Source organism: Perognathus longimembris, chromosome 7, assembly GCF_023159225.1.
Source record: "Perognathus longimembris pacificus isolate PPM17 chromosome 7, ASM2315922v1, whole genome shotgun sequence".
Lineage (NCBI taxonomy): Eukaryota > Metazoa > Chordata > Mammalia > Rodentia > Heteromyidae > Perognathus > Perognathus longimembris.
Genome location: NC_063167.1, coordinates 9,419,213 through 9,438,984, shown reverse-complemented (window position 1 = coordinate 9,438,984; position 19,772 = coordinate 9,419,213). Strand labels below are relative to the sequence as shown.

The 19,772-nt window shown below is 45.0% G+C and overlaps 1 protein-coding gene across 3 annotated transcripts in view; it reads right to left on the bottom strand.

Annotated features, from left to right (window-relative positions):
• Nucleotides 1-11,896: 11,896 nt before the first annotated feature.
• LOC125354605 (protein DDI1 homolog 2) overlaps nucleotides 11,897-19,772 on the bottom strand; it is a 40,619-nt gene continuing 32,743 nt past the window's right edge. The window contains exons 2-3 of one of the 3 annotated variants that reach the window (XM_048350290.1): nucleotides 17,354-17,416; nucleotides 11,897-14,406 (exon numbers count right to left, since the gene is read on the bottom strand). In XM_048350290.1, the coding sequence (XP_048206247.1) occupies nucleotides 12,611-14,374 (1,764 nt within the window). In that variant the 5' untranslated portion in view covers nucleotides 14,375-14,406; nucleotides 17,354-17,416 and the 3' untranslated portion in view covers nucleotides 11,897-12,610. Of the gene's footprint in view, nucleotides 14,410-17,353; nucleotides 17,417-19,772 lie in introns of those variants that run through there. The other 2 variants (XM_048350289.1, XM_048350292.1) reach the window with 2 other exon arrangements.

The window sequence follows — 19,772 nt, the reverse complement described above, 5'->3', positions numbered from 1 at the left end:
GTAGAGTACTGGCTTGAGCAATCAAGTTCAATCCCTTTTATGGAAGGGAAACAAGAAGGTAAGTAGGGGGGCTGGGAATGTGGCTTAGTGGTAGTGCTTGCCTAACATGCATGAAGCCCTGGGTTTGATTCCTCAGTACCACATAAACAGAAAAAGCCAGAAATGGCACTATGGCTCAAGTGGTAGAGCAAAAGAAACTTAGGGACAGTGCTCAGGCCCTGAGTTCAAGCCCAGGACTGGCAAAAAAAGAAAAATAAAAGGTAAGTAGAGGTTGCTGGTGGCTCATGCCTGTAATCTTGGCTATTGAGGGGGCTGAAATCTGAGCATTGTGGTTGGAAACCAGCATGGACAGGAAAGTTGTGAGACTCTTTAGTGTCTCCAACTAAGCACCAAAAAAAAAAAAAAAAAAGCCAGAGTGGAGCTGTGGCTCAAGTGGTACACTAGCCTTGAGCAAAAAAAAACCCTCAAGGACAGCACACACAGGTCATGAGTTCAAGCCCCAGGACTGGCACAAGAAAGGAAGGAAGAAAGGAAGGAAGGAGAAAGAAAGAAGGAAAGAAAGAAAGAAAAGGAAGAAAGGAAGAAAGGAAGGAAGGAAGGAAGGAAGGAAGGAAGGAAGGAAGGAAGGAAGGAAGGAAGAAAGAAAGAAAGAGAATCAAGGCTACAGCTGGTACCTGGGCAGAGAGAACACATTACATTAACTGATGAAAGAAATAGCTAGATGTACAAAGGTGTTTGTGGCAAGGAGGAGCAAGTTCAGGCTGAATGACTCTCTTCCTACTTCCTCCCTCCTGGCCATTGTGTCTACACACCCAGAGCTGTGGGAGCTAGTGCTGGCTCATGAAAACCTCCTCAGCCCCATAGAGGAACTAGGAAGCTTTGGGATCCTTTCCTGCTGTTGAATAGCAAGGGCTGGATACAATCTTCTAACAATTGGCTCTTCCTGGCTAGAAGGCATTGAAGACCCAAGTGTTTATATCTTTGGGGATATGCCAGAGGTGTCACTTGGCTAGTCATGTACTTGGAGAAAGGTGGTAGCATTTCTGGTGTATTGTTTTCTTCCATGTACATGGGCTGTGGGGGAAAGGTCAACTCAGGGCCAGGCTGCCTGGTGCTCTACTACTTAAGCCACGACTCTACTTCTGGCTTTTTTTTTTTTGGTGGTTAATTGGAGATAAGATTCACATGGACTTTCCTGCTGGCAGAGGCTGGCTTCAACCCGCAATCCTCAGATCTCAGCCTCTGGAGTAGTTAGGATGACAGGTGTGAGCCACTGGTATCCAGCTTGATGCTACTCTTGACGGCTTTCAGAAGGACTTACCGTCTCCCTACCGACCAGGTTTCCTAAGACCGCACTGGCATGCAGTGGTGGGAGAAGAGAAGTATGACTGGCTCGACAAGACTTCTTGTACGGAAGGAGGGGAGGCCAGGTGTGTTTCTGTGTAAGGTCATGGTTCTGTGCCGAGTTCTGACATGGGACCCATGCAGCCTGAAAAACACAGATGTCTCTTAGCTCTGTTGGTGGCAGTCTTTTACATTCACAATCGAAGCCCATTTATTTATTGCACAAGACTTTGTGGGTCACATGGGAGGTGCATGAGACTCTGAGTCAAAAGGCAACAAGAACTAAAAGCTTTGGCTGATTCATGCCAAGGCCGCAGGCAAGTCACTCTCCGCCTTAACTTCCAAATCCGTGACAAAGGAGAAAGGATCTCAATGTGCGTGTGCTTAATATTGTCCTTCTGTAAGCCTCACAATGCTCAAAGCCATGGGATAAGGCAAGATGGGAGGCCAGGCAAGAACCTAGAGCAGGGTGCCAGGCCTCTTTAATATTTTATTTTTTGGTGCCCGTATTAGGGCTTGAACTTAGGGCCCGGATGCTGTCATTTAGTTTTTTCACTCAAGGCTGGCACCATTCCACTCAGGCCAAATCTCTACTTCTGGCTTTTTGCTGGTTAAGTAGAGCCTGGGTTCAGGCTTCTATTAGAGCTTGAAGTTGGATGAGTTGGACACAGGGTGCAAAGAAAGGGATCCAAATTTTATTTTATTTATTCTTGCTGGTCCTCTGGCTTGAGCTCGGGGTCTGGGCGCTGTCCCTGAGCCTCTCTGTGCCCAATGATAGCTCTCTACCACTTGAGCTACGGTGCTACTTCTGTCTTTTTCTGAGTAGTAATTGGAGGTAAGAGTCTCACAGATTTTCCTGCTGAGCAGCTAGGATTACAGGTGTGAACCACCTGGGCCAGGTCTTGTTATTTTTGTTGGTAGTGGGGTTTGAACCTTGGGCACTGTACCTGAGCTCTTCAGCTCAAGGCTAGAGCTCTATCACTTGAGCCACAGTGCCACTTCCAGTTTTCTGGTGGTTCATTGGAGATCAGAGTCTCATGGACTTTCCTGCCCTGGCTGGCTTTGAACCGCTATCCTAAGATCTCAGCCTCTTGAGTAGATAGGATTACAGGCGTGACCGCCCCCCCCCCCCCAGCACCTGGCTAGATCTTATTTTTATTTGTCGGCTTAAAACTGTTTGTTTTTTTGTGTTTTTTTTTTTTGTCATTTTTCTTGAACTCAAGGCCTGGGTGCTGTCCCTGAGCATTTTTGCACAAAGCTAGTGCTCTACCACTCTGAGCCACAGTGCTACTTCCTTGCTCCTACTTTTGAATGACTGTCTACCCTTACATTTTCTTCCTGGAAGCTATAGGCATAGATTTGGGCCATAAACACCACCCCTCCCCCCATTCTCTTACCTCCTTGATTCTTTGTTTTTGTATTCATTTGTGTGTCTATTTTTGGTGCCAGTATTGGGGCTTGAACTCAAGGCCTGGTCCCTGTCCCTTAACTTTTTCACTCAAGACTAGTGCTCTGATATTGGAGCCACACCTCCACTTCTGGATTTTTTTTTTTTTTGGCCAGTCCTGGGCCTTGGACTCAGGGCCTGAGCACTGTCCCTGCTTCTTTATGCTCAAGGCTAGCACTCTGCCACTTGAGCCACAGCACCACTTCTGGCCGTTTTCTGTATATGTGGTGCTGGGGAATCGAACCTAGGGCCTCGTGTATCCGAGGCAGGCACTCTTGCCACTAGGCCATATTCCCAGCCCCACTTCTGGATTTTTGCTGGTTAATTGGAGATAAATGTCTCACAGACTTTTTTGCCTTATGCTGGCTTCAAACTTTGATCCTCAGATATTGGCCTCCAGAGAAGCTGGGATGGCAGGCATAAGCCATCAGTGCTGAGACTAGTTTGTTTATTTTTGAGGTGTGAGGATTGTTCAACAAGTACTCTACCACTGAGCCACAACTCTGGCCTTAATGGTGTTTTAATACTTCCCTTTTTTTTTCTCATTCAAGAATCCTCTCTTTCCATTCACAACTCCTTAATACCTTAACATTTCTATTATTCGCTAGAGTTATCTTGTCATCACATACTGTAAATCTCATTTCAAATGAAATTGAATAGCAAAAGGTTGAAATCTGAACGGCAAAATAAAGATGATTTGCCTCCAACTAGAAATAACCTCTATCCTCATATTTTTAGGCAGGTGAGGAAGGATAACAACAGAGGCAGGGGTTTATCTGAGCCACTCCCTGCTTAAGCCAGCTGTCTGAGCACTGAAAGTCTCTTAAATAAAGGCCTCATGGAACAGACGTATGCATCGAGCAATAATTCTACCCTGGCTATTTAACTCCCCCAAGACATTTAAGTTCTTCAAGAATCTTAAAATCAAAGCTCGGGCAGGGTAGCGGTGGCTCACACCTATAATCCTAGCTACTGAGGAGGTTGAGATCTGAGGATCGTTGTTCAAAGCCAGCTTGGGCAGAAAAGTTCCTGTGAGACACTTATCTCCAATGAACTACTCAAAAAAGCCAGAAGTGGCTCTGGCTCTAGTGGTAGAGCACTACCCGTGAGCACAAAGAGGCTCAGGGATAGCACGTAGGCCGGAGTTCTAGCCTCAGGACTGACAAAAACAAATTATTATTTTTTTTAAGTACTATCTTGGTGCTGGTGGCTCGTATGCTTGTACTATAGGTCCTCAGGAGGCTGAGATTGAGGATTGAGGCAGCCTGCCAGACAAATCTGAGAAGCTCCAATTAACCAACAAAAACATTGCTGGATGTAGAGGTATGGCTCAAGTGGTAGAGCACCTTGAGTGAAAAGGCTAAACAAGAGGCCTAAGCCAGGTGCTGGTGGCTCACGTCTATAATCCTAGCTACTCAGGAAGCTGAGATCTGAGGATCATGGTTCAAAACCAGCTTGGGAAGACAAGTCTGTGAGACTCTTTTTTTTTTTTTTTTTTTTTTTTTTTGCCAGTTCTGGGCCTTGGACTCAGAGCCTGAGCACTGTCCCTGGCTTCTTTTTGCTCAAGGCTAGCACTCTACCACTTGAGCCACAGCACCACTTCTGGCCGTTTTCTATGTATGTGGTGCTGGGGAATCGAACCCAGGGCTTCGTGTATATGAGTCAACCACTCTTGCCACTAGGCTATGTTCTCAGCCCAAGACCCTTATCTCCAATTAACCACCAGAAAACTGGAAATGGAGCTGTGGCTGAGTGGTAGAGCGCTTGTCTCGAGCAAAACTGCTCGGGAGCAGAGTCCAGGCCCCAAGCTCAAGCCCACAACCAACAATAACAACAAAAAGTGAGAGGCTTGAGTTCCAGTCTCAGTTCCTGCACTAAAACAAAAATAACAAAGAATCTCAGAATCATTATTTTTAAATCCTTTTAAATTTAAGCAGATCATTTAGATGCTTTAGAATTGGAAGGAAGTCTAGAAATTCTCAACCATAAGGATAAACAAATCAGATTTTTTTTTTGGCCAGTCCTGGGCCTTGGACTCAGGGCCTGAGCACTGTCCCTGGCTTCTTCCCGCTCAAGGCTAGCACTCTGCCACTTGAGCCACAGCGCTGCTTCTGGCCGTTTTCTGTATATGTGGTGCTGGGGAATCGAACCTAGGGCCTCGTGTATCCGAGGCAGCACTCTTGCCACTAGGCTATATCCCCAGCCCCAACAAATCAGATTTTGATTCCCCATTTGTTTCTAACCGGGAGTCAAGATGATTCCCTAATCAGACTTCAGAGTTGACATTCTCGCAGAGGCAAAAACTGAGCTACTTGATTTCCCACCCAGCACCCCTTAGCTAGTCTGTGTTGTGGCTTCTGCTTCAGCAAAGGGTGACCAGGTGCCCCTTTCTAATTTTATGTGTGTAGTGGCACCACTTTCAGGGCTGGCCCATAAGCCCCCTCGCCCTTTTTTTTCTTTTTCCGGCCAGTCCTGGGCCTTGAACTCAGGGCCTGAGCACTGTTCCTGGCTTCTTTTTGCTCAAGGCTAGCACTCTACCATTTGAGCCACAGCGCCACTTCTGGCTTTTTCTCTAAATGTGGCTGGATGGCTGGGCACGTGGCTTAGTGGTAGAGTGCTTGCCTAGCATGCATGGGTTTGATTCCTCAGTTCCACATACACAGAAGAAGCCGGAAGTGGAGCTGTGGCTCAAGTGGTAGAGTGCTAGCCTTGAGCAAAAGCAGCTCAAGGACAGCACCCTGAGTTCAAGCCCCAGGACTGGCAAAACAAAACAAAACAAAAAGAATTGGCTGGTTATAAACAGATATACCAAGGAATAGAGCAGGAACCTGTGGGATCCCAAGGGGTTGAAAATAAAAACCAAACATCTTCTTACCTGGGTATGGCAGCACACACACTTGTAATTCCAGCAGACATCAAAGCAGGAAGCAAGGGGCCAACCTGAGCTACATATCAAAACCCTGTCAGAAAAACCCACCAGTAGCTTATGCTGCACAGGCCCCCTGTGGCCTTGGGTGGTCATGTGACCGAGTGGGCAGAAGTGATACACCCATCACACACCACTTTCTAGGCCTGGTGAATAAAGAAAACCACCCTCACTCTTGTTTCCTGGTGTGCCCACTGGTGTGGATGTCCAAGGCAGTCTTGGGAGTGACCCTCAGAAGGAGGCAGGTCCTAGTGTCCAGGTCCCAAATGGTCACATGCTGTTTGGGGCAGAGACCTCCCTGTACTTCTGGAAGTCTCTGGCGAGACAATGAATAACTGCCTTCCATCTAATGAGAACTTGTTCAAATCCCTACAATCGACCTTGTTACTCCTCATTTTACAGGTGAGGAAATGGAAACACTGAAAGCTTCTATTACCCCCGTCATAGAAGCTGAGTGGCAAAACAAGAATTCATAGCCAGGAAGTCTGGCTCCAGACGAGTCTCAACCACCGCCCTCCATCGCCAGCTCCATTTGTCAACGCACAACATAGCTATGAAGCCCACGTCTGTTTCCTGGCTCTGGTCCAAGCATGAAGCTGGCCACAGGTCACTGCGCCAGGTAGGAGGCAGAGACAAGGAGAGAAGTGGCATAGCTACCTCAATTGAAAGAAACTGATCAAACCAAAGTCTTAGGATAAAAACTTTATTGTCTTAAATATCAAATTGTTTTACACACCACTTTTTCTTCAGAAAGTTCCAATTAAAAAAAAGAAAAATAAAGTGTTTTGATTATTTAGGGCTGACGTATATTTCAGTATGTGACAAAAAAATGATAATTCAAACTCAAAGGCATCTAGTTTGCTCAGCTACAGACAGGTCCTATGTTCAGGCCCTAAACCAATGGCACCATGCCACCAACTTTGGGATTCCTGAGTTTGATTCCCTTAAATTCTCAAAGTTTTCCCGACACTCAAAATTTCCATAGCGTTGGGGAATAACTAAGCCCCTGGCAAGTTGATCCTGCCACCAAGTCTAGCTCCTCTCATAAGATGCAGTAGTTTCAAAGCTGAAAAGCCAGGAGATCTTGCAACACAGCAACTGCAAGGGTAATAAGTAAGGGAAAGAAGAGAGGGGTGGCTATTTACTACAAGTTGCCAAATATGGCTATAAAACCAGTAAACAAATATTTTCTGAATGCAAAGGTATTAGCTTGACTTGCCAGGAAGATGAGATTCTGAACAAAACTGCGCAAATCATTTGTCACTACAGATACAGGCAGATTATGTCGTGACTCTAGGCTACTTCAAGGGCATGACCAGGGGAATGGACAGTGCAATCCAAGCAGTCAGATGGAAAGGTCTCGTAAACCCAGATCTGTGGGCCCTGACCGAAAGAAAAAGACTGGCCAAAGAGGTCTGGAAACAAACCCACCTGGCTGGCTCTGGCAGTCAGTCTACCCTTCTTAATGCCACACGTGCATTCACTGGAGGCTGCAGGCAAAAACAAACTTGTAAAGGAAACTACATCCCAGCACGACCCTCTCCCCAAACAGCAAACGAGAACCTGCCAGTACAGAGATAGTTCTGTAAAAATGGTTTTAACAGTGAATTCCACGCCATCGCCGGATTGAATCCAGTTGGCTTAACTCTTTTCAATGAAGAAACATTTTCAAACTCCTATGCCCTTAAGCTATTTCTGGGGCAGATTTCATAAGACAGTGACCTAGATTTAGCAGTCATCCCTCCCACATAGGCCAAATCTGCGGGGTCCCTGTGACAAGTCACCAATAGATAACCGATAACTTCTGAGACAGCTTTTTAAACTGTAAACTTCTAAAATCACTCGTGGAGATGTAGAAACTCTACCTTTACGGTTCAGGATTACAGTCTTTAGCAGTATTTTGCAGAATGGGTTAAAGACTCTCTGACGGAGGTATCATGTGAAGGACTCAGAGCCCTGAATCCCCTAAGTCGATCCTGCCCCCTACCCCTTCCCATGCTCTGGATTCACATGCTCTAACACAGTGCCTGAGCAGAGCCCTCTGCTGGACACCAGCCCAGACGACCCTGAGGGGAAGGCAGTACCCAAGGAGGGAAAGCTGCCACGGGGCATGTGCTGGGTCATTCTTCATGTATTTGAATTTCTGTCCATCTCCTTCCTGCCACCAGCATCATAAATTGATTTCTCACTGCTTTATCTCTCCAAGTTCTCCTCTCAATTGTTTTTTAAGCATTTCTTGTAAATGTGTTTTGTTTTGGTGCTGGGACTGAACCCCGTGCTCTACCACTTGAGCCATGCTCCCAGAGCTGATTCAGCTTTTTAAAGCCCATTTTCCCTCCAGCATTCAGGAGGTAGACAGGAGGACTTCAAGCTATAGGTCAGCCTGGACTACATAGCAAGACTTTGTTTCAAACTGCACCTCTCCTTCCTTTTAAAACAAACAAAAAAAAAAACCCCACCTCAAAACCTAAATTTTTGGAGTAATATCTGCCTGTGATACAAAACTTGAGACTGTTTCAACAGAATCAAGCTCATAGGCAAAAATAGATTGTGTTTGAAGCTACATTTGCTTCCCCTCTCCTTGCTGTACTGGAAGTACCACAAGGGAAGGTTCCAGTCAGCTCCCATGCCCCAGAACCCCAAGACCCATGTCTCCGGCAGCCTGGACACTCAGCATTTGATGAGACAATCAAGAAGTAACGCCTTCTCCCCAACCACAACGAATGCACAGTCAACATCTGGAAGCCATTTTTGGCATGCTGGATAAAAAGCCCATGTAGTAGCACTTTCTATCTGGGGTCACCTAATGCTTGAGTAATCACACACCATCACAGTGAAGCAGACACAAGGACCACATGTCCTGTGGCCTACCCCCCCAATCTCCAGTAGGGCTTTCAACCCCCTCCCCCGCACCCCAACTTCCATTCCCCACAACTTGATGTCTCTGCTTGTCAAAGAAACTAAGGCACGGAAAGAAAAGCAAGTACATCAAAGGTTCATGGTAGCAGCTACCGGGGCTCCCGTACTATGGAAGGCTTGAGCTGGGGCTTTGCACTCATTTCAGTTTGCAGGGACAGGCTCTGAGCTCCCTGTGCTGGCCTTCATTCTTAGGAAAGAATGGGGAACAAAAAGCCATGTTAGGGAATTCCTAACATTCCTGAAAGAGGCCATTCATCGCTTTCTAGTCAGTCATGGCCTACATGAAGTCAACAAATTCACCTAAGAATTTTATTTGGCTAGAGGATGCAAAATTCATTAGCGTCTCTTAGCTTTGTATTCACTGTTTTGGTGCTAGGGATCAAACCTAAGGCTTCCCATGCTAACATGCACTCTCACACCGAGCCTCACCCCAGCTCCTTAGCTTCTCTAAGGGTCTACCACCCATGGTTAAGTGTGAAACATGGCAGTTCAACCATTATGCTCCCTCTCTCCAGGAAGCAAGAACGAGCCTCCTGTCCTGGCCAGTTGTTTGCAAGGCATCCATGCGAGCTAAGGAACCATGTAGAACATAGGTAGAACAAACCTCTTGCTTTTTGAGCCTCGGGAAGATGAACTCCAAGCTATTCATCAGCATATGCACGTGACATGTACAGACGGGAGGCTGAAGAGTCAACCAAATAAATCTGTATGGCTTTCACTAGACAGAAAGGTGTGGCAAGAACCATCAGACTACATATTCGCTGGTTATCCTAAGATCAGTGACAAAATCTCAAATCTCATTCTTGGTGCTCACCAGGTGCTAGAGGGGTGTTTGGGGAGAGCCACAGGGGTTTGTCTCCTGCTTGTACACAGGGAGGCAGGGAGCTCTGAAGAACATGGCTATAAGGCTGAAGCTAGCTTACACACACACACACACACACACACACACACACACACACACACACACACACACACACACAGAGTCACTCATTTACCAGCTCCTCTTAATTCCCTTGCCAAGTAACTATCTTTGTTAGTTGAAACTCAACCTGATGGAAGCTTTCTGGCTAGGTATCTTGAGCCTCAATAGTTATAACTGGAAATGACAACAGTCAAAAAAGCAAAAACCGACAGCCTAGGGATGGTTGTCTGCACCTCCTTTACACAGGATGAGATTTAAGGACACAGCACACATTTAACAGGAACATCCTCTTTGGTGAATAAACAGACACCCTGAAGCTAAGCTATCCACTCAACTGCCCACAACTAGCTATGGCAAAGGAGTTTTCCAGGACAACTCACCCTCGCTGGTTACATTCTGGGGACAACCAAGCAGGCTCACACTCGGATGGATGTTCTTAGAAGCTGATGAAAATTTCTGCACTTCTGGACCCAAAGTGTTAATGGTTCATCTACCTAGTGTAATCTTCTTTAAGGTACTTTGCATTCTAGAACTGTTCAATTTGTCATTCAGAATGCTAACCATCGCCAACTACTTTATTTTTATATAAAAATGGAAACATTTAAGAAATTAAAAGCAATTATATGAATAAAAAAGTGACCAAAGGGACAAGATATTTGGCAAGTAAGTATAAGTAAGCTCAAAGTATTCTTAACAGGAACACTTGTGTTAACTCTAGGCCTATTCAGTTTTCTCCTAAAAATATACATATACATACATGAAACGCTATTGTAATGAGATTTCTTTTCCCCCAGATTGTTATTACTCAACCTGGGACTGGTCCAGACTTGCACATTATAAAAATCTAGTGGCATCTGCTGAGCAGTGGTAGAAATTGGCCTGCTCATCTAGAAGGCCTCTGGGGAAGAACCTTGGGTGAGATTCCCCCATCCATTCTACCCAGGGAGCAGTAGTAAGCTTAAAATATACTCCCAAATCATCACCCCTAAAGCAAATACAAGCTCCCACTACACTGCTGCTGGACTTCGCTTTGATCACAAGCACCAATTACTTGACTGCAATCACAGTTCTAAAAGCTGGCTAACAGAAATCCTACGAGCAGTTTTCTAGTGTATTTTTCATCTTTGGTACAGGGCAGGAAGGAACACAAGGCTGTCTTAAAAGACTATCCTAAAGACAGCCTGACCAATTTTGTTCTGAGTGCCCTCTGGAAAGCAGTAAACAGCAACTCCTGTCAAGCCATTTTGTAACTTGAGAAAGGATCATAATGAACCTAAGTGACTTGCCATGTTGTTCATGTCTCAGAGCACACACACACGTTACAGAAAAAAGAAACTGGGATAGACAAGTATCCCAAAGTAAAGTTTCAAACAAACATCTCCTGAGATACAAGTCTCCATTTAATCATGCTTGACAACTTGGGATTTTGACAGGAAGAACCAATTTTCAGAAAGAGACTTCATACAATAGCATTTAGCATTAAGGCCAGAGATCACTCTTTCAAAGCTTCTATTTCAAACACAGTGAAATTGATAACCTGCAACCAAGAATTATTCTTCTCAAGAAAAGATTCCCAAATCCTGCTAGGTCCCTAAGAGAAGTTTATTTTCCAGGAAAAAATGAGCTAACATCTACCCTGCAGGGTTACTGCACCGTGGGGCCCACAGGACAATGGCTAAGGGCTAGTCCTTACAGTTAAAAAGGCCACAATACATATACCTATATACTATGCCCCACCCTAACCTGGCATGGGAAACACAAATATGCATCTTGCTTAAAAGAAACTCCTGAGGAAAGAAAGCGATGGAGAACTCTACAAAGGCCACTTGAGTCAGAAACTGCATGACTATATCCAACTGCCATGAAGGGCACTTGCTGACAGCCCAAGCATCCCAAGCACCAAGATGAACAGTGATTGAGGGGATCAACACTTCATTATTTTCCTTCAATTGTAGCTCAAGTCATATTTCTTCAGAAGGATGGAATTCTTTGGGGGTTAGAAGGATGGTACTGGGGTCTGAACTCAGGGCCTTGAGCATCCAAGGCAGGGGGCTATGCCACTTAATCCACACACCAAGCCCTTGATGATTTCTTAGGAAAGGTTGACTTCAAAAAGGAGATCAGCTGTTGGCAATCAACCCATTAGCTGTACTTCCATTTGTCATCAGTCATGTAGTATTGAGGTGTTATTGGAGAGGCTAGCAAACCCAATCTCTAGCAAATTCCAGTGTTTATCTAGGCCATTATCTTTCACCTAGTCCTTGATATTGAAATGCAAATAATGGCTGGGTTATTCCCCCCACCCTTCCCTTTTGAATCTGAGTAGCACCACTTTCCCGCTGTTAATTCCCCTACAATATACTCCACCCAATGTAAGATTTTTAGCCATCCATCCACACAGGAGGTGTTTTGAGCCCTCCTGCTCACCCTATTAAAACATCAAACCCTGAGCACATAAAATAAACAAATAGGACTCTAGGAGTTATTGAACTATCTTCCACTTCCTGTTGTAACTGGTGAATACACAGACACTGGGTATTAATTCCAAACACCAAACGATTGTTTAAAAATTTCTCAAGCTTGACAGTGTAACTGAGTCAGTAAGCTGCACCCTGTCAACAGCACAGACACTTGGCTAGTGCGAAGTGGATCTACTTCTAGCTGCATGGGTTGCGGGAGTTTTCATAATTTCTCATGCTTTCAAAGCAGTCACTCTCATTCTAAAATGGCGTACTGTACACAAAACCATTCATTTTATTCCAGAATACATCATCTTAATGAGAATAAAAACGCTTTTGTGTGAACATAACTGCCAATACATTTAAAAAGGCCCAAATCTTAACAAAAGTAGAATAGACAAAAATCATCAGACAAGAGATCATAAATTACTTTGGCCGAAAAAAAAAATCTTAAAAAAAAAAAAAAAAAAGTCTGGCTCAACATTCTGCTTGCAGGTTTCTATATATACTGTGTGTGTGGTGAGTGTGTATGTGTGTATATAGAGCTTTGTTTGTGTGAGGGAATGAAGTACGGTAAAGCCCATTTCCCATAGTTAGGTAGGAACTACAATGTTCTTTGCTAGCAAAACAAGAAGTGCAAGGTCTGCATCTCCACCAACTCGATGCAAGGCCCCAAGTGCTTCCTGCAGAGTAAAGCCTGCGCGGAGAATCCGGTCAATATCTGCGGCAGGAAAGATGAACGGTGGAAGGGTGGAGGGACTTGATGATGGCTGGCTGGCAGGTGGTTCCAATTCAAGAAATGACCTTGTAGCTTCAGGACAGACATTTTCCCCAGTTCCAGGCCTGGCTGTTGCTGGATTATGTCTACCCTGACCCAAGTCTTGAACCAGCAGGAAACCAGATTGCAAAGACTTCATTTGCTCAGAAGTCTGACTGAGTGCACCCCCCTCGCCTCGTTCACCAGGGACAACACCTAAGGTGCAGTGTAATTGGCTAGATGATTTAGCTGAAGTTACAGTATCAGAACTCCTCTCGCTTACTGATCCCCTAGACCTGGGGACCCCCTCCTTGTCAGCTGACTGATCACCACCTGGACCCCTGAAGCAAGCATTTTCTCCATCTTCTAATTCTAGGTCTGCGTTTCCTATCTTCACTGATACAGAGCTGGCCTGGTGACAGGAGACTTGAGGACACTGCTCACGGTGGGTCAGATGCTCACAGTGGGTCCACTTTCCTGATAGGTCCTCAATACCAATTTGGCGCTCATCTATTGTTTCTGACTGGCAGTTAATTTCCTCAGATGCATTTTCTGGGGCTGGCTTACTACTAATGACCAAAAGTTCATGAAGTTCTTTCAAGGCTGCTGTTACAGATGAACAAGATTCTTCTGATTCTATGGAGGGCTGACAACTTGAAGAAGGGGAGTAATTGCCATGTTCTTTATTTGTTCCAGATATATCAACATTACTTCCAGGGGACTGCAAATCCTGAGTAGAGACAGAATTACTCAAACTTTCTGAGGAGGGGTCTTGTTTTGATGGTTCCACTTCCATTGAGAGACTGTCTGAGGCGTGATACAATACGCCAGTGTTTTTGATCCCGGTGCTCACATAGCCAGCTGAATCAAGTGTAGTAACTAGGGACTGCTCAACGATGTCTACTTCCATGACAGTGTCTGCATCAGAGCAGCTAGAGCATCCTGCAGCTGGAAGGACATTCTCCTGGTGCCCCGCATCCTTCATTGCAGCTTCCACATCAGCAAGTTTTGGCTGGTCTGGGCTTTCCTCACAGAGCTCAACGTCCCCCGTGTCACAGAGATGCCCTCCGTGCCATGGAGCTCTCTGCTGTGCCACCTCATGCTGCTCGCTCCCTGGCTGGTGCTGCTGCTGAAGGCTATTCACTTGACTCGGGTTCTGACTTTCTGGGTGCCAATTCTTTTCATCTACAAATGTCAGAGGTTCATGCACGGTAGTAGCTGTGACAGATAAACTAGCTTCCTGTCTTGTGTGGAGAGAAAATTCGAGGCCCTGGGTGCTTTTGTCAGATTTCTGCAGACAATCTGTAATGACTGCTTCTTCAGATGAATTATGCAAAGGCATAACTGGAGTCTGGTCGGCTGAGGGAGTGAGATCAGGAAGATCCTGTGGAGAAAGAGGGCCTCTCTCTCTAGAGTTCATGAGGAACTCAGCTGAAGCCTTCATAGCCGCAGGCTCAATGCTATCTGGTTCACTGGGCTTCATAGGGCAGACGGAAGCAGAGACAGAATGAGCAAGACTCGGAGGACTATCAATCTCAGGACTCTGTCCCAAAGAATGGGCTGGGTGGTTAAATCCATCTGAAGTTGGTAACGATGACATTCCCAGTGAGGTAGATTCTTTACCACTTTTCTCTGCTAACAAAATGGAAAGGAAGAGATTAATAAGCAGGCAATAAAGGCCACTCTGTTGCCAGAGGATACAAATCTAAACAGGAGACTCCAACCCAGGTTTTTATTTTTTTATTTTGGCCAGTCCTGGGCCTTGGACTCTCAGGCACTGTCCCTGGCTTCCTTTTGCTCAAGGCTAGCACTCTGCCACTTGAGCCACAGCGCCACTTCTGGCCATTTTCTGTATATGTGGTGCTGGGGAATCGAACCCAGGGCTTCATGTATACGAGGCAAGCAGTCTTGCCACTAGGCCATATCCCCAGCCCCCAACCCAGGTTTTTAAAACTCAGGTTTCTCTTATTGATGTTGGGTTTAAAATATATACAAATATTTCTTTGTGCTGGACAATTATTTTTTCCAGCACTGACGACTGAATTTAGGACCTGTTTGTTAGACAAGAACTCTATCATAAACAACTTATCATAGAAGCAGAGTAAGAAGTAGGCACATCCTTGGTAAACTTGTTTATTGTAGTTCATTGGGACTGTTTAAGCATTCACAGAATGGCTGTGCTCATGCTTGGGACTGACGGCTTCTTTGCTTTTGCATTGCTTTTGTCGTTCTTTTCAGACAGGTGTCGCAGTGAATTCCAGGCTGGCCTGGAACTCCAGATCTTCCTGTCTCAACCTCCTGAATACTGGGACTAGTGATGCTATCACATAGGCATTTTTGTCTTCCACGAACAGAAAGCTCAGGAATAGCTTCTTCAAGTGTGTTTGCTCTACCACTTGCCCTGAGACCCCTGGGATGCTTGGCAAGCATGTGGGTTCTGAGGTGCTGTCCTTGAAACCAACTGAGGGGTTTGCATTGCCTGTGGGATCCTCGGGTGATTCTGTCTTTTTTGTTTTGTTTTTTGGCCAGTCCCGGGGCTTGAACTCAGGGCCTAGGCACTGTCTCTTGAGCTTCTTTTGCTCAAGGCTAGCACTCTACTACTTGAGCCACAGTGCCACTTCTGTTTTTTTTTCCTTCTAATTTTTCTGTTTATGTGGTACTGAGGGCTTCATGCATCCTAGGCAAGCACTCTACTACTAAGACTCCTTGGGTGATTCTTGAGCATATTGTAAACCCTGAGAATCTGTGCAGCAGAGGTCACACAAAATGTGTGTTTCAGATGTGAACACTGCTTACTAATGAGAAGTCTCATGTCAGGTATATTCAGGAGAGTGGAATTATAAAGAAAAGAATATTTGGAGACTTCTAGAAGACAGAGGAGAAGTAAAGACTAAATTATATTGCTACTCACACTTCCCAGAAAGTATGGTCAAACTGTATGATCAAATCGAGTCAGACAACAAAAGGAAAGCTGAAGATCAAACAGATTTAATACAACCACATTCCTACCACATACAACGTTGTGCTTTAACAAGTCAAAAGGCTGCTCGCTGCTAACAAGGCCCATCACATTACACCATTGGGCTTAAAGGCAACTCAAATGTTATGACATCCAAAGGAAGAGTTTGACCTTCACGTAAGTCATGAAGCAATGAACCTCCAATTCAAATGGCTTTTAAATATTCCAGCCAGACACTGGTTAACAGCTGAAGATCAAGCACTGCGAGAAAGTTCTCAACTCCTTAGGAAACAGTGTTATTTTACAATTTAGTGGTAAAGAGCACTTGTCTCAGTTTAAATAATACCCACTGGAATCTAGAAAGGTATTAGTTTATCAATCTAATGGATAGGCTGACTCTGTGAACTGATGTTAACAGAAAACAAAAGGTACTGACATGTTCACGTTAGCACTGTGGCTCTGGCATGCCAATCACAGAGAAGCAGGTATGGGTGTGTGGGTGGGCGTGGCACAGCCTGGGCGACTCAGTAATCACTCCAGGAGCAGCATGCAGCCCTCCTGAGGTTGGGACAGCCAGGTCCACTGGCCTCCCTCTAACCACAGGGGAGGACTGGCTCGGTACTACAGGATGATTAGAAGAGGAGGAAATGGGTGTTAAGATTAAATTGTGCCTATTTAACCTGTTACAAGGAGTGGAGGTGGGGAGAAAAGGGAAAAGCAGAAGTAAAAGGAGGGGGAGGAAAAAGGAGGGAGAGATGAAGGGAGAGGGAAAGGAACAGAGAGGAGGGGATCCTATGAATTATAACCGTTAGTCTCCAAACCCCTATCAAGTTCTCAGTCGATTGAAAGACCACCTTTCTTCCTCCAAATTCACTCATGCTGACACTGACCTTACTTATTTAAACCATAGATAAATGGGAAAATCAAAGTCCCATCTACTTTGTGTCCTAAATTATTTTAGAGGCATGGTCTTGCTATGTAATCCAGGCTAGCTTTTAACTCTCTTACAATGCTAGGGGCTGAACTCAGAGCTTTGTCAGACAAGTGCTCTATTACTGGGCTACATTCTCAGTACTGGTCTTGAACTCTTGATCTCTCCATCTTAGCATCTAGAATGCTGGGATTGTAGTAGTGTATTCCATACTGGGCCTGCCTATGTAACTGAATCTGTTATCCTGGACAAGGCACCAGGCTTGTTTCCACTTCTCCTTCGAAAGAATGAAAATTTCTGCCCTTCTTTAATTCCAGGAAGTCATGTGCAGTATTTGGGGGTGGGGGTGGGAAGAAGAGCTTTCTGCTTTTCGGAGGCAAGGGCTTCATGAAATTCATAAAAGTATAGTCATCAATGACTAGGTGCTGTGACACCAACACCCTTGCTATGTGCTATGCTATGCACGACAGGGAGGTGTGGAGGTACAGGGGACACCCCCCCTCCGCTGTTCTACTAACAAAAAACATCTAAACAGCAACTTACGCTTATGTATGCATACATGCCAACAGACATCCAAATGTATATGCAAGGCTAGTTGTAACCATATTGAACAATAGAGGCTAACTTCCAAAATGCTCCAGAGAGACTTTGAAATCACAGGTGACAAATGGCATGGTGTCTATAAATACCTGGTCTGGGGCCCACTCCAGCTGCAGCACACACACACTACATGCATCATGGCTTCGGACGCTCTGTTTGGGTTAGGAAACAGACAAGCAAACTCGGGTTAACAATGCAAACCACACAGCATGCAGGGTTATAGTCTTCACTCCTTTGCCAGGAACCAGCAGAGTCAAAGCTGGGATGTTTCTAACCTTCGGAAACTCAAAGATTTGCTGTTGCTTCAATTCTCTCACCAGATATAAAACGATGTGTCAGCTCCAACAGCCTCCCCATTCCCCCCAAACAGGACTTCACAAATCCAGGTTGGTCTTGAACTCCAGATCTTGCCTCAGCCCACAAAGAACTGGGATTATATCCACACCCAATTCTACTTTGATACTGATCTTGGAAAGAAATTAACTTCAACACACTATACACAAAATTTATGAGCAAAAACATGAGACAGGAGAAAAGAGTCCATCTGTCAGAACTGTGAAATAAGAAAATCTTATAAAGGTTAATGAACACATGTAACAATGTTGAGTGTGCTATAATGCATACTCAAGATTAGTGCACAATGCTAACTTCCTAAGCTGCTCAGTTGAGATTCATTTTTGTTTATGTATATAAAACAGTCTCTAGCAAGCCCAGAGTGGCCTTGAACTCTTAATCCTCGTTTCTGACTCTCCAGTGCTGAGATCACAGACATACTTGACTCAAGACTCATTTTTGCAAGAAAACAACCCAAAGCTGTTCAACTTCTATCCTGACTTACCTTCATTTTGTTCAGTTTTTAGAAAATATACCAGATATAGCCACTACTCTAAATTACTTGTCAATGAATAGAAGAGATAAACATACTCATACAGCTACCAAAGAAAAGGCTCTCCAAAATGCTTTCATCTACTACGCGCAGTTTTGCTTTCTCCTCAGTCATGGGGCTTGAACTCAGGGCCTGGGCACTGTCTTTGATCTCTTTTTGCTCAAGGCTAGAGGTCTACCTCTTAAGCCACAGCGCCACTTCTGGCTTTTTTCTATATATGTGGTGCTGAGGAATCAAACCCAGGGCTTCTGTATACGAGGCGAGCACTTTACCACTAGGCCATATTCCCAGCCCGAGGTCTACCATTTTGAGCCATAGCTCCACTTCTAGTTTTCTGAGTGGTTGATTGGAGATAAGAGTTTCACTGGGACTTTTCTGCCCAGGCTAGCTTTGAACCACGATCTTCAGATCTCAGCCTTAGTAGCTTGGATTACAGGTGTGAGCCTGTCTCAGTTTTGATTTTGATGACAATTGGGAAATTAATTTTCTGAGCAAATAGGACCTACCGCTCCAGAATTATTTCACTAAACATAAGCCATACATATCAGCAACAAAAGGTTACAAGGATAAAAAGTCATTTCCTTTTTCTTTCTTTTTTTTGGGGGGGTGTCCATATTGAGGCTCGAACTGAAGGACTTGGGCACTGCCACATATGTTCACGGTCCACAACTCTGCCACTCGAGCCACAAATCCACTTCCAGTACTTTTATTTTTTGGGGGGGGCCAGTCCTGGGGCTTGGACTCAGGGCCTGAGCACTGTCCCTGGCTTCTTCTTGCTCAAGGCTGGCAATCTGCCACTTGAGCCACAGTGCCACTTCTGGCCATTTTCTGTATATGTGGTGCTGGGGAATCGAACCCAGGGCCTCATGTATACGAGGCAAGCAGTCTTGCCACTAGGCCATATCCCCAGCCCCGCTTTTTTTTTTTGATGGTTGGTTAATTGAAGATAGAGTTTCATGAACTTTCCTGCCTGGGCTGGCTTTGGACCACAATCCTCAGATCTCAGCTTCTATAGTAGCTAGGATTACAAGTGTGAACTTGTTAAATGAACTTCTTAAAACTTTTTATTAAAATAAAGTCATTGTTCCAAGAAGACAACTGTTAATAATAGGTTAAAAATCATGGCTACCACCAGCTGGTGTTTCTCCAATAACATTGAGACTGGGGAGGGAAAGAAAAGGAAAAAAAACTCTGAAATGCTGTAATGCACACTCAAGATTAGTACACAGTACTATGACTACACAGACAAGTTATCCAGAATGTGGTAAGCGGGCATGCTACGAAGATTAAATGACTGTTGGCAGTTCAAAGTTCTTCCCTTCTTTCAAAACACTGCAGTTGCAACCAGAATTCGACTTTCTAAATAAAACTAGGTCAGAAGGTGACGGAGATTCTGTGAGGCCACATTGGAATACCACACCTGCTTCCCAGACCCATACAGGGCTCGAGGGTGCACTGTGCACAGGAATGCTCTCCAGTAAAGTCTGTCTTCCTGGCTTATTATTTATTCATTCATATATAATGTGCAGGGGTTTGAACTCAGGGCCTCACACTTGTTGGTAGGGGCTCTACTACTTAAGTCAGGTCCCTAGTCTTTTTTATTTTGGGGAGACAGGGTCTCC